This window comes from Sciurus carolinensis, chromosome 14 (assembly GCF_902686445.1).
Source record: "Sciurus carolinensis chromosome 14, mSciCar1.2, whole genome shotgun sequence".
In the NCBI taxonomy this organism is placed as follows: domain Eukaryota; kingdom Metazoa; phylum Chordata; class Mammalia; order Rodentia; family Sciuridae; genus Sciurus; species Sciurus carolinensis.
The window spans coordinates 63385160-63400903 of record NC_062226.1 but is presented as its reverse complement, the minus strand read 5'-3'; the positions used below and the strand labels follow the sequence as shown (position 1 = coordinate 63400903).

Sequence of the window (15744 nt, the reverse complement as noted above, 5' to 3'; positions counted from 1 at the left end):
ATGTGTCTGTGGTCCATAATGTCTATGTCCTGACTAACTCAGTTGGTTACTGCATGTATTTTAATGTATATAAAAAAATTATCTGCACATCCAAGAAGGCTTTTAGTTCTGTTCAAATAGGATGTCTGATATTTTCAACATGACATTAACATTTATTCAAATGAATCAGTATTCTCTATCATTTTGGCTGTGACTTTCTTTTGGAACTAGAAAAGAGGGAGGTAGTGGGGGTTTGCAGGAAGACAAACACTTGTGAGTGTCTCTCATTTTAATCCTGGTACCAAAATTATATAGAACAGAAAGACAAAAAGAAAATGTGAATGTTACTGATATTAGTTACTGATGTTATCAGCAGTTGAAACAGTGGACCCTATAAAACAAACTCTAGATTTGATGTACATTTTCTTTTAAGGGCCTAAATGTTTGTATTCTTTCGAGGCTGTGTTGCCCATTTATTTTCACCTCACGTCACCGGAATTTGTTGGTTCCATCACTATGGAAACCATTCAGAAAGACGATAATGTGAAGTCTACCACCCACGCGTGCACAACCCTCCCTATCAGTGCTGGCAGGGTGCAGTATCTCTCCCTGGTTCAGATCAGCTTTCAGAGAATGAAAAGAAACAATATTTAATATGCATCTGAAAATGGAAACTGAAAGGCCACACAAAAACACTGCCTCCCTCTCAAAATGCTGGCTGCTTCTAAAGTAAATTAACACATTCATTCACGAACAGAGAGCAATATGGTGAATATTCTGTATGTCACCAGGGCAAGGGCAAAGGCTGCAGGCCCGTACTCAGACAGCTGGAGAGTTGTTGCCCATTCATGAACTTTGGAGGTTTTTTTTTTTTTCTTTCTTTCTTTCTTTTTTTTTTTTTTTTTTTTAAGGTGGGGTAGGGGTAGAGAGACAGGCCATTTGCTTTCAAAATCAACCTTGGAGATTACCATTCAGACTTTTACTAATATCACAGTGGAAAAGAAGCCCTTTCGAAATCAACCTTGGAGATTACCATTCAGACTTTTACTAATATCACAGTGGAAAAGAAGCCCTCAGCAATGCAAACATATTCGCATACACACCCAAAGCAGAAAAAAAACGAGTTCTTGGGGGCTGGGGCTGGGGCTCAGTGGCAAAGCACTTATCTTACATGTGTTTGATCCTCAGCACCACATAAATAAATAAAATAAACAAAATGAAGGTATTGTGTCCATCTACAACTACAAAAAAGAAAAAGAAAAAAGAAAAAAAAAAGAAAAACAAGTTCTTAGGTGGTCTATTAATAACAGGAAGAAGAGCATATTGAAACTAAAAGCGACATGCAGGGATGGCAATGCATGTGTGATTGAGCCAACAGATCTGGTTCCTATAAAGATGTGACACAGATAACTGCATCTAGGACGAAGCTCTCACCCACCAGATGACAGTGGTACTTAGAGAAAAGCAGAAAAAAGATGCAAAGTATTGATCAAAATTTTAAGATTGGTCAATTTGAAAAGTACTTGGGTATTTCAAAAGACCCTGTTGAGGTGATTCCTTGGTTTGCCATTTACTAAAGATGATTTTATATATGTTAATCTGAAAGACAATCTCTGCACCTTGCTATAAAAACATCTGAATTGCAGAGGCAACCATTTACTCTGTCCTTACATCATAATGGTCCTACTAGAAATTAAAGGGCTTTTTTTTTTACACAAACAAATCACTCAGGAATCATCATCATCATCTCCCCCACTCCACATTAGCTCTGTTTTTATACTGGGAATAGGTGTATACCTATATTCCCAAGCAGACTTCTTCCTTTTGGATTAAGGCTTCACTTGCAATAAAGTTTCAATTCAAATATTCTGCCATATAAAATGGCACCAATCCAAAGAGGAGGGACAGAAGGGCCCTGCCCTCCTTTCTCCGTGGTTAGCTATTATTTCCAAAGGGACAGAAGCAGCAGATGCCTTGATCTGCCCTCATTCACTATTGGAGCCATGGCCTCTGCCTGGCAGGGAATGTCCAAGGTGTTTACTTGTTTAGCACTGGGATGTGAACCCCTCTGGCTCTTTATGACGTTTAGCACTCAGCAACAGGAAACCAAAAAAGTAGTACAGAAGAAGCCTCCAAGTTGTTCCTCAAATGCAAAAATACATTCAGGATGTTGGATCAGTGAGAGCCAGAGAGGACATGGGACACAAACCAGCAGCATATCTGCAGACCCCAAGAAGAACAGGAATGACTTGTCTGAGGGGTGAGGCTACTGGAGCAAGTAACCAAGCATGCACAACTCAGGCCCTTCTCTTGTCTTTTCAAGAAGAGCCTATCCAAAAAATAACAGAATGATTCAAACATCATTACCCTATGTAAATGTATGATTACGCAAATGGTATGCTGTTACTCCATGTACAAACAGAAACATGTATCCCATTTGTTTACAATAAAAATAAATTAAAAATGCAAAAAAAAAAAAAAAAAAAGAAGAAGAACCTATCCACAGAATACAAATGCTCTCTTTGTCAATAAAGTGCTGAGTAATCAAATCAATATTATGATCTTCATTTATGACACTGTCTTTTCATTTTCAGTTGGTCATGAACTCAGAGATATGGGGCAGGGAGGTGTATTACCTGTCACCTTAAAATCCTAAGAGAATACAACCCACTGAGTTCTCTCCTGGACTCCAACACTGATTCACTGAGGAAGCTCAGACCTAGTCTAAAGTTTCAGGGTCCCCAAAGAGAAATAAAGCCCTGAGTCAACCACCTGTGGGTCTGACATCCTGCTCAAAGACAGTACAGAAACTAAGTTGCAGAGAGGAAGTCATTACCAGCATCTGCAATTTAGAGTGCTAGATGTCATGGGAATAAAAGCAGGAAGAAACTTCTACTTCCTCTACACTTGAGTGAGGAGACTTCCCATTCAGAGAAACCAGGTAGGTTCCTGGAGCTTAGAGACAGTATCAGGGGCTAGGTGTCAGCATGTGGGCTCTGACGCACCTTGGGGAAAGGGAAGAATCAGGCAGATCACAGTATTCCTGTTCTGTAACCAGGAGATACATTACCATCCCGAGTTCTCCAGTAAGTTCCGCAAAATGGTCTGTGGCACTGAGCAGTTATAATAGCCCATGCCAATATACGATCTCCAGATCTGGTTTTTGCTCGAAATGGCACGCAGAGTTGCAAGGATTTCATTTTCACCTGATTGTGGAAAAGAAAGAAATGTTACAGAGAGAAAATGTCTCAGAAGGGAGCTCTAAGTACAATTTAAAACCCTCATTTTGTTTGAATAGTTATATAAGGAGAACAGATACATGTAAAATATAATTATCTAACCAACTCTAAGTACTGTATGTGGAAATCTTTTAAAAAGAGAGAGAGAGACCGGGTGTGGTGGTACACAGCTGCTATCCCAGAGATTCAGGAGGCTGAGGTAGGAGGATCATATGTTTGAGGCCAGCCTCAGCAACTTAGTGAGACACTGACTCAAAAAAAAAAAAAAAAAAAAAAAAAAAAGACTAGGCATGTAGCTCAGTGGTAAAGTACTCCTGGGTTCAATCCCCATAAAAAACAAGCAAGCAAATAAAAACCAGTCAAATAGCATTCATATTTTCCCCAAGGTTGGCCCCTCACAGTGTTTTGTTTTTTTTTTTTTTTTTTTTTTGGGGGGGGGGTCTTTGCCAGAATTGATCAACTCCCCCCTTTTTTGGTACTAGAAACTGAACCCACAGGTACTTTACCACTAAACTACATCCCCAGCCCATTTTATTTTTTTATTTGAGACAGGATCTCACTAAGTTACTAAGGTTGGCCTCAAACTGTGATCCTCATGCATTAGCCTCCCAAATTGCTCAGATTACAGATATACACCACCATACCCACAGAATTGACCAACTTTAACTCTTGCCTCATTCCATGTTTATTCTGTCTGCCTTTCATGTCTGTTATATTTAAATAAAAATTCTATCTTACTGTTTTCCCTTTTAAATTGCCTATACTTTCTATAAGCAGGAAAGGTGGCAGTTTTTAATAACATAAGTTATATTTTCTCTATAATTCTTCCACAGAATCAGACACTTTTCCTTTGTGTCACTGAAAAGGCTACTTATAAAAAACTTATGACCCAAGAACAAGGAATACCAATTAAAATAAAAGACAGGGGCTGGGGTTGTAGTTCAGTGGTAGAGTGCTTGCCTAGCATGTGTGAGGCACTGGGTTCAATTCCCAGCACCACATATAAATAAATGAATAAAATAAAGGTCTATTAACACCTAAAAAATATTTAAAAATAAAAAAAAATAAAATAAGACCTACAAGCATTCCCATTAAGGCACTTAGTTTATTAAGAATTATAAGGTTCTCAGATGCAGGTCATTCATATGAAAATCAACAAAATAGTAAAGGCATCTGATACTTATTGAGCATAAACTCTGCCAGGAATTATATATGAAGGCTTGAAGAGGATCACTCCCCTGAGGTCACATGGATTTAAATTAAAGGATTACTAATCCAGTCTCTACCACCATATTCCACACTTTAACCCACTGAACATGATTTCTGCCCTTCTGCAAATAGATCATGGTACTAAATTTAACTGTTTAACAAATGTTCAGATCCTTAAAATCTTCCTGGGGATTCAGACACTTAAACCCTGGAACTGATTGATTTTATTGTTGCCTTCTCAGCAAAATCAAGTTAGCAAAATGGTTAGGACTTCACAGTGTTTTATCTCTCAATATTGTTTTCATCAATACATCTTTATCCTGAATGAAAAATATTGTCACCCTCTACCACATACACAGGAGATAAATTCATAAGCAATGTGTCACACTGCCACAGTACATAAAGGAAAGATAGCTTTGTGAGTTGTTAGTTTCATGAGTATATATAATCCAACTGCCTTATAGTGAACGTTTAGGAAGTAAGTCAAAGTACAATAACCAACACCTGAGGAGAAAGGCAAGGACAGGCACCTATCTGTAGGAACAATCATGCAAGAAATCCCAAGTAATCTAAGGGGCAGAAGCTCAGTAGGAGGGGAGACTAATTAGCACTGCCTGGCAGGCAAAGCCAGCTGCAAATAAGATCCTGTGAAAGAGGGACAGGTCCCTGCCCCACATTATGCCATAAGGACAAAGGTCCAGTTCTCAAATGAAAACAGAGTGAAGAAATGTGTCAAATCAAGAGTATAGACTTTAGGAGCTGAAGAAATAGCTCCTTTTGGAGAGTGCTCTCCTAGCATGCGCAAGGACCGTGGTTCGAATCCCCGACCCCTCAAGCAGGGAAAAAAAAAAAAAAAAAACTACAAAAAGCATATAGACTTTAGAAGTCACAGAGAATCTTCAAGCAGAAGAATGATTTTTTTCTACATTATAGAAAGATCATTCTATTAATGGTGTTGAGAGATCATGGAGGGAAGACCCTGGACACAGGGAGATACGGTCAGAGTATGTAAAACGTCCCAGAGGGCAATGGATAAGAGGAGTGTTGTGAATTGAATTGTGTCCCACAAAACCCCAATGTTCAGTACCTGTGAATGTAACCTTATTTGGAAATTGAGTCTTTATTGATCCAAATAAGTTAAAATGAGATTATGTGGGGTTAGGATCATCCCTGATCCAATGGTTGATATCCTTACATGAAGAGGAAAAATGACATAGGGACATGGACCCAAGAAGAAAACCGTGCATGTCATGATGGAAGAAAACATTAGAGTGATGCTTCTACAAGCCAAGGACTGCCAGCTATGACCAGAAGGTGAACAACAACAACAAAAAATCTCCAGAGTTCCAAAACAGAACCAACCCTGCCCACATTTCAATTTTGGCCTTATAAACTTTGGAACTATGAGAAAATAAATTCCTTTTGTTTAAGCCATCAGTTTGTGGTTCCTTTTTATGTCAATCTTGGCAAATTAATATAGACAGCTCTATCAACCATTTTCCAGAGAAGCTGGTCTGTGCTTGGGCCCTCTGTCCGGTCCAATCACACTCACAGGCTTTGGTGAATTCCAGCATTTTGCCAGATAAGATTTTCCTTACAGTGTTAAGATTCTAATAGCAAAAATAATCAACCCAAATACGCCCACCCACTAAAAACAACCTTCCTATCCACTGGCACAAGAGAGATGGTGCTATGTTTTTGGAATGTACTAAAAAAATCTACATAGAATTTCCCCCACAGCTCTTCAGTGTAACTTGGTCAAATGTCAGAGCCAATTATTCAGCCGAAAGATCTGCCCTGGGCATTGCCCACTTTTCTCACAGCCTAATGGGGGGGGGGAGGCAGTGGAGTCTTGCAGCCATGGTATTCCACAACTGGCAGGGCTCAGATAATCAACTGAATGGCTAGTGTTTAACTTGCTCTGTACCTGGGGAAAAACAATCTAATGGTAGGTAATATAATTAGAAATAGCTAAAATGAAACTGGTAGGAGCCAAAAGGATTATTTAGATCTGCAGTTTTCATAGTTAAGCTGCCAACATGATTCTTCCAGGACAGGAGTCTCCTTCCCGCTTTCCTTGTCCCATGAGAACATATGGGATTATAGAGATAGGAATTGGGCTACCATGCCAAGACCATGACTAGGGTACCTCATTAAGCCAAATTATCTGAAAACTGCACTTCAAGGACTCCAATTCAGGAAGTCAGGGAGGTAACAGGAGCTAGAATCTGAGAATTCTAAATTAAAACCAAACCCCAGATCTCCTCCCTCTGGAAACACAAAATATCAGTCTTCTGCTTCCTTCAGTAAAAATTTCCTGCTTTTTCCTCATGAGGAGTTACTCAAATGTGCCATTTTGATTTTGCCTGTAAACTGTCAGAAGTTTCCACTTCACTACAGTCTTCTTTTCTGCTTCTTTGATAGTACCTCTGGCTGTGTGTGCAAATTCCCATTGAGATGAAAGATTCTTTCTCCTGGGGGAGATCTATCTACCTATCTTAATCCTCCCCAGAGGGGACCTCCGTTACGGATCCAAAACAGAAACTATCTTTCATATCAGTGGAAATACATCACATGTCCCTGAAAGAAGGGGTACTATTATAGCTCCACAAGACTAGAATCTCAAGACTAGTAAAAGGCTAAATTGAATGAGAGTCCTGCAGGGGACAGAGTAGACTAACCCTCCTTCCTCACTTGACAGCACAGGAACCAAGATGGCACCTGCTACATAGAAGAGGGCAGAAAGCCCAGGTGTGAGGAAGCTCACAAATGTTTATAAAGCTTGTGAGAGTGGTGGGATAGGGCATAGATAAGGTAGGACCGACAAGCCTGGCTTCTCATACTTAACTTTTTCTATTATGACTTCTTTCAGAGATTAAAAGTTTTTTAATTTCCCCCCTAAAAAACTCAGGCTATCGCAGGTGAATTAACAGGAAGCTCAGAAAGGGGAACCCAAGATGTAAATCAGCATCCCTTACAGCAGCCACTGAAGTCTTATGCACTTCAATAAAACGCCTGAGCCCAGCACGGTGGTGCACACCTGTAATTCCAGCTACTGAGGAGACTGAGGCAGGAGGATCACAAGTTCAAGACCAGTCTGCACAATTTAGTGAGGCCCTGTCTCAAAATAAAAAAATATATATGTAAAAGGGGCTAAGGATGTAGCTCAGTGGTGGAGTAACTCTGGGGTCAAGCCTCAGTACCAAGCCCTACTCCCCTCCAAAAAAAAAAGCAATTAAAAAAAAAAAAAAAAAAAAAAACCCAAAACAAAACAAAAACCCTGAAAAATTTAAAAGCCAATAAGCATAAATGAAAAAGAATTAATTAATTAGGATAAGATCTAGAATATAGTCAAAGCTAAAATAGAACTTTCTAATCCCATAAAGATATAAAGATAAAACTCTAGTTCCTATAGCATCAGTCAAACTTTTCAAACATGGGTAGACACTCCCAGCTATCCAGATTGGAACTAATGTGCCCTTCATTTCCCCCAATGTAACCTCATCACAGCCTGATATTTATGTCCAGTTTTAACTCAGTTGAGAAAAGAGTGTGAATAGAATGAGCTGTCCCCTGTACACCAAGCTAACAGACTCTTGAGACAACTAGGAGTAGGGCAATTACTTGGTCATGCTTCCTAAAGTGTGAACAGTATGAGAAGCCTTCCCCATTCATTTACCCATTCTTTATCATGTCCCAACTCCCCATCTAGAAGCCAGGATAGTTTGTGACTTAATGAACACAGTGAAGCTGCTCCTTACCATTATCAAAATCTAAGACCTCAAGCTCCCCCACCTACACATAAAAAAAAAAGGATTTTCCAAGCACCAGCCTAGTGAGTGTCTAAATTATTTCAAATATTTGTTCTCTGGTTGCCATTGGTCAAAACCACTCATGAAATCTCACTTTGGTCAAATCTGTAGAAGAGTCAAATGATTTATTTAGGAACCCAGAGTCAGTTATAATCATAAGTGATGTCCAAACAGCAATGATGAAGGCAGGGAGTGGAGTCCACAAACAGATCTCTACTTGCTGAACTTACCTGAAATAAGTTCAAAATACAGTCTCTAAGTTGGAGTTCTGGAGCATGATTAGGTCAAAATAAAACTCCAAATCCTGAGCACATAATGCCCAGCACTGTCACTTCTTTTTCCCAGTTGGGAAAAAAAAAAAAAAAAAAAAACTCTCTTTCTAGAGAAAACAGTGTGGGATCCTTACTTAATCCCAAAGTGGCAGCCTTTTTCCCCTACCTATTAAGAGAAGCATTATAAAGAGGCAATTGTGCCATCCAAAGCCTGGGCAGCACAGCCTAAGGAATCTCTGTGTACAAAGGAAAGACTGGATTTCCCCCCAGTCAACATCAAGCATGCACATTCCTTATACTTTTCCTTCCAACTTGACAAAACAGCTCACTCCTGGGCACAAGCTGATTCCTATAACAATCTTCTTGAATGTGACTGCGCTGAAACTAACCAAGGGGAAATGAGAAAGAATAAGAAAGGGAGCATCCACCACAGAACTGCTTGGAAGGGAGATGAATAGAGCAGAGGAAAGGGACCAGGGAGAGGGAGGATGGGAAGGAAAGGAGAAATACTGGGAAATGATATTGACCAAATTATTATTATTGTTACATTATGTGCACATACAAATATGCAACAACGGATCCACCAGTATGTACAACCAAGTTGTACCTATTAAAAAAAACACAGGGGGAAAAATTATAAAATAGAACTGCTTGAAGACAAGCTGTCATGTTCCAAATGTTTGCTGACAGCCCTGCAGGGCAGTCAGACACTGTGTACTCCCAACCAGGGAGGAGTCAAGCAATCCTTCAGGCACCTAAGCAGTAAATTCTTTTCTTGTGGAATAAGCACCTGCTTGTGACCTTGTTTATTCCTCTGCCTCAGAGCATTGCATAATGCTCTGGTCCTGATGTACCAGGAACAGAGTTCAGTGACCTCTCAGCATTGCTTCCTAAGAAGTCACAGGTGATGACTTGCACTGCTCCTGCTTCTCAGAATTCAGAATGAAGACTTCCTTCTTCCTTACATAATTCCACAAGTCTTTCTAGAAGCAACTTCCTTGCCATTTCTGCCTAAAATATCAAGATACACTACACTAAATAAATGCTTTCCAATAGGAATAAATCAATTTAGCTGTTAAATACCCAATACATTGCTAGAGGTAGATTTTAATTTCCCATATATAAGAATTTGCATAAGAACTGTACAAATGCCATTGAAATGGATAGGCAGGCTAAGTCAAGATACGTGCTAAATTGAAACACACATACACACTGTTCCCCATCCTTACCCCATTACTCAAAATACAACCTTACTATATATTCTTTGCCTTAATTATATGGAAAAATGTAGCCATTCGTTGCTTTTGCTTCTATAACAATCTAAAAATGCTATGCCTAACATTTTACACAGTGTATAAATTATGCTATCATTTGTAATTTTAAAAGAATAAATATATACACATGCTATATTGAACAGAACATCTCTAAAAGATGATTTGACAAAAAAATAAGATTAGAAATGGGAGGGAGTTGTACTTTTCCCTGTGTATCTTTTTGTGCTTTTGAGTTTTGGACAATCTATATTACTTATTCAAAAATTAAGCCAGGTGTGATAGTACACACCTGTAATCCAGAGACTTTGCAAGCTGAGGCAGGAGGATTGCAAGTTTGAGGCCAGACTCAGCAAACAAGTGAGGCCCTAAGCAACTTAGCGAGACCCTGTCTCAAAATAAAAACAAAGAGCTGAGGATGTAGCTTGGTGGTTAAGTACCCCTGGGTTCGATCCCTGGTACTAAAATAAATAATGTTATGCCTCGAATGAAATACCACCTGGGAAATACACAGTGGGGCAGCCCTGTCACTCCCTGACTCTGCTGTTTCCTGGGCAGCCCAGCCAGCCGTCCCTTGCACAGAGCAGCCACTAGCCAGCGTCACAGCCTGCCTCCCTCCTGCTCCTCACCCTCCATGCACTTGGCAAGATCCTAGGAAAAGGTCTCCAAGGAAATCATCAGGACTGAAAACCAACACACTCATATTTGAATTTGCCCAGACAATGTCACCAGTTTGAGAAAGGCCTTTCTCTGCCAGAAGCTAAAGAGGAAAGCTGGGACCAGAATGTGAGGACAGAGACCGCCTTGGCAGATTTTTCTTGCCAACATGCAGATCCTTGGCTTCAAAGCTGCGCCGGAAACCATGGGGGCTGGTCCGGGTATCAATCAGGATAAAAAGACTAGAATAATACCACACATTTAAGATTTTCTGATTTTTTTTTCTGAGTGGAAGACAGAATGTGGGCACAAATTCCAACTTAATGCTTAGCCTTTCCTTCATGTCACCCAGTCATTAACAATACTTTTTAGTTCCCCCATAACTACCTGGCTCAAGTCCACTTCCACAGCCATATATCCTATTGTCAAGTTTCCACTGTGAGCAGGAGAGTTTGACAACCAAATTCTGTTCAGTCACAGAATTTGTTCATTACAAGAAGTCAAACCAAACCATATGCTCTGCACGGTGTGGAATGCAGACTTTAAATTGAAAACTGGAGACTGGAAGAGAGGCAGCATGTGTGAGGATGTGGCCAGGGCAGCAGCACCATGTGGACCTGACTTGGGCTCTGACTCCTATCTTCTTTCTTGCTCAGCCAATTAATGAACCATATGAAACCAGGGGCAGTGACGCACACCTGTAACCCCAGCAGCTTGGGAGGCTGAGGCAGGAGGGTCAGGAGATCAAAGCCAGCCTCAGCAACTTGGTGAGGCCCTAAGTAACTTAGTAAGACCCTGTCTCAAAATAAAATATAAAAAAGGGCTTGGGATGTGGCTCAGAGGTTAAGCGTCCCTGTGTTCAATCCCTAGTAGCAAAAAAAAATTTTTTTTATTGTAAACAAATGGGGTATAACTTGTTTCTATGGTTGTACATGAAGTAGAGGCATACCATTTGTGTAATCATACATTTACATAGGGTAATGGTGTTTGATTCATTGTTTTTTTTTTCCTTCCCCCCACCCCTCCTACCCCCCTCTATACAGTCCCTCCTTCCTCCATTCTTGCCTCCCTCCCACCCTCCATTATGTGTCATCATCCACTTATCAGCGAGATCATTTGTCCTTTGGTTTTTTGAGATTGGCTTATCTCACTTAGCATATTCTCCAATTTCATCCATTTGCCTGCAAATGCCATAATTTTATTATTCTTTATAGCTGAATAATATTCCATTGTGTATATATCCCACAGTTTCTTTATCCATTCATCAACTGAAGGGCATCTAGGTTGTTTCCACAATCTGGCTATTGTTAATTGAGCAGCTATGAACATTGATGTGGCTGTATCTCTGTAGTATGCTGATTTTAAGTCCTTTGGGTATAGGCCAAGGAGTGGGATAGCTGGGTCAAATGGTGGTTCCATTCCAAGTTTTCTAAGGAATCTCCACACTGCTTTCCAGAGTGGCTGCATTAATTTGCAACCCCACCAGCAATGTATGAGTGTGCTTTTCCCCACATCCTCATCAACACCTATTGTTGCTTGTATTCTTGATTCTTGGGGTGAGATGGCATCTTAGGGTAGTTTTGATTTGCATTTCTCTTATTTCTAGAGATGTTGAACATTTTTTCATGTATCTGTTGATTGCTTGTAGATCTTCTGTGAAGTGTCTGTTCATTTCCTTAGCCCATTTGTTGATTGGGCAAAAGATTTTTTTAAATAAAATAAACAATAAACTATATAACTCATGACTCTCAAACTAGAGCCTTCCTCAGGACACTTCCATAACCCCAAAGCAGCTGAGGTACATCTTGTCTGTGTTTCTAATGGCTCTTTGGTCCCTCGTCTGCACAAAGTAAGCAATCATGCAGCTTGTCCTGCTCACCCAAAAGCCTCAGCTTCAAAATCCTTCCAGTTATAGGATCACAAGAGCAGCATCCTCAATGAACAAGTAGGAACATCATGTCTGTCATTTTATTCCTTTGAATCATAACTCCTTTCTATGGGAGGCTCCTTTATAGCCTCTCTTCCCTTAATCTATGATATTTTGTTTTGTTTTGTTTGCAGTACTGGGGATTGAACCCAGGGCCTCATACATCCTAGGCAAGTGCTCTACCTCTGAACTATACCCCCAGGTCTGAATGCTGGGGAGAGAGAGCACTTGCTTTCCTAATATGCATAAGACCCTGGGTCCAATCCCCAGTACTGGGGGTTAAAAAAAAAAAAAAAAAAAAAAAAAAGGAAAAGAAACGAAGAAACATACAGAGAAACATCGCAATTAATATTTATCTGGCACATCAGATGACCTATGTAATCAGACCAAATGGTTGTTCAGAACGAGAATTGGTGGAGTATTTGTTTTTCCTCTTTGTTGCCCTATGGGCACACTGCTTGGCCTACAGAGCAATAACAAGAAAGGAAGAGTATGTTCCAAGAGCCTTACTCAAATGACTTGCATTGCTTGAAGGAACAATAATTTTTATAGATCACAAGAATAGTCCTATGGGGAAATCAGTAGTTCAATTCATTCAATCCAGAATCTCATTAAGTAAATTTTATTCTCTCTGTGAACAGAGACATAGTGGGTTGCTAGGCACATAGTAAGTGCTCAGAAAACAATGAAATTTCACCTAAAGATTTCAATATTTGCAATAATTCACCCATCACCGAAAGATTTTTACTTTCTCGTTGTTTAATCAATTAGTATGTTGAGCAAGCATTGAGAATCCTTACAAAAATTCTCAGATAGCAATTTTTGTTTTGAAAAAAAAATTCTGGGGTTAGCCAGGCATGCCATGCCTGTAAGACCCTGTTTTTTTTTGTTTGTTTGTTTGTTTTTATTTTTTGTAAGCTACATCTCCAACCCTTTTTCATTTTTTAAATTTTGAGACAGGGTTTCACTAGATTGCTTACAGCCTTGGTAAGTTGTTGAGGTTGACTTCAAACCTGTCATCCTGCCTCTGCCTCCTGAGCTGCTGGGATTATTGGTGTGCACTACCACGCCTGGCTAAAAAGACCCCATTTCAAAACAAAAGAGGATTGTGGATATAATTCTGTGGTAGAATTCCTAGCATGTGCAATGCCCTGGGTTTGATCCCGAGTTCTACAAAAATAAATAAATGAAATAAAATTCTCTGCTAAATAGGCAAAATAAACCTAAACTGCCAAAATGAGATCAAAGTTATTCATTCATTATATAATTATATAACTGAGACTGATTAAAGTAAATCAGGGTGGAAAGAGGACTAAAGAAATCAGACCCCAAACTGCTTGTAACCTTGTCATCAAGCACCTGCTCCTGAATCACAATAAGCAGCTCAGGCCCTAAGTTCACATTTCATGAGTTGGGCATTGACCCTCGAAGGATAGATGGGTTTGCCTCACCTCTCTCCAAACCAGCTGACCTGAACTGACTAGCGAACCTTGAAGTCCTTGGCAATGCCAATCCTCAAGTTCAGCTGAACCCAGTCACCACATTCCTCTCTTCCTGCTCCAAAATCACTAAATGATTTCAGGGAGAAGAGACCCTGACAAGTCTTATAAATCCATGCCATTCAATCTCAGCAGGTCCTCCATGCAGGCTGACTTTCATACCACCCAGATATGCACAATAGCTTTTCTAAAACTCTACTGTTCCCTAGTGCTCGGTCTCAATCCTTCTTGCCCCTCTGCAGCGAGATCATTAGGCAGACTCTCAACTCCTCCCTCTCAGAGGGTCCTTGTGTTTTCTTGTAAACTTTCTTCCCTCTTGTATCTTAGAAAAGTCTAGAATACAGCACAAGGTCCACAATTCCCTGCTGAAAATTTGTCTTCCTGACCCTGATGTCTTGATCTCAGGTTGCACTGCCTCCATCCTCCACATGCTCTATTTGCCAACATCTCAGCTTTGACTTTCTTCCCTACACTCCATCCCTGGGTAATATCACTCATTTCCATGAAATCATTCAAAAGACTCACTAAGTCTGCAATGTCATCTCCTTTCTCTTGAGCTCTTACTTTTGGACTCTTGTCCCAACTTTTCAAATGCTCCAGGAGCACCTCAAATCTAATTCTACTTAAGAAAAATTTGATCTCTCCTTTCTCTAGGACCCTGTTTCCTCCCTGTTAATGACATCACCATCACCACGAAACACCCAGTCTAGAAATTGACCATCTTACTTACTGCCCTTCTGGATCAACCACCACGTTTGTGCCAGAACCATACTTCCCACAGACTGTCCCTAGCCACTGACGTAGTCCAAAAGGAGAACAAATGCAGACTCATTCCTGCAAGACATGAGACTTCTCAGGTGGGTTGCTTTAGCTCAATAACTCCCTCTTGGTCTGAATGAACCTTTCTTAGATTTGTGCAGCAGTGGAAGACTCTTTCTGCCTAATTTTCCTTCCACCAGGTTCAGACCTGCATCAGTTGAGTACTCCTGCCTTCTCCTGCTACCATCACCAATAAATGTCTTATGTATCTAACTTTGTCTTTGGTGTCTGCTTCCTGTGGGAAAGAATTAGTGAGTATTTAATATATCACATCTAAACTTGCCAACAATCTCTCAACTGGTTCTCTGCCTCCAATCTGCAAAACTGCACTGCATGAAATGCTAGGCTGAATCCTAATGATGGCTTCTGTGATAACTTCTAAAGTTTCCCCATTGCTTAGGTGGGGGAATCCTTTACAGCTCTGCGCATTACAGACAGGGTCCCATACCTTGTTTTCCACACTCCTCTGCAACTTAACAGTCTACTCACATGGTCTATTAACCATCCCTAAAATATCCACATCCTCCCATATTTCCATTCCTGTGCTAATGCCTTAGCCTCGGTCAGAGTATTGATCCCATCTGCAGAACCATTACATTATCTATCTCCCTATCAGATACAACCTATAGTCCAGGACCATATCTTTATTCTCACTCTTACACAGTCAGAATCTAAAACAGTACTTCCATAGAAATCTCTTAATAAATGTGGAATAGAAACAGAGGAAGCTGTAGAAGCAAATTTGGTAATAGAAACTCAATAACCTGCTGGTAAAGGTGATGGGAAACTCCACGCAAAAACCATAAAGCTGGGCTGGGGAGATAGCTCAGCTGGTAGAGTGCTCACCTCGCAAGCACAAGGCCCTGAGTTCGATCCCCAGTACTGCAAAAAAAAAAAAAAAAAAAAAAAAAAAAAACCCATAAAGCTGAGTAGTCTATGGCATTTCATGTATGGGCAAATGGTCCTATGTACTTTACTAATCCCAAGGATAATACCACATTTACAATGCAATGTAATTGATTTCATTTTGATAGCAATGAACATTTTTAGAATTACATAA

General features: G+C 40.1%; 1 protein-coding gene across 4 annotated transcripts in view; it reads right to left on the bottom strand.

Annotated features, from left to right (window-relative positions):
* Positions 1–15744, bottom strand: part of Gldc (glycine decarboxylase) — a 95382-nt gene that overhangs the window by 70908 nt on the left and 8730 nt on the right. For all 4 annotated transcript variants that reach the window (XR_007105031.1, XM_047525447.1, XM_047525445.1 and 1 more), the window contains exon 3: positions 3050–3185. Coding sequence is in view for 3 of the 4 variants with exons in the window: in XM_047525447.1 (XP_047381403.1) it covers positions 3050–3185 (136 nt within the window). In the remaining variant the exon portion in view is untranslated. The remainder of the gene's footprint in view (positions 1–3049; positions 3186–15744) is intronic.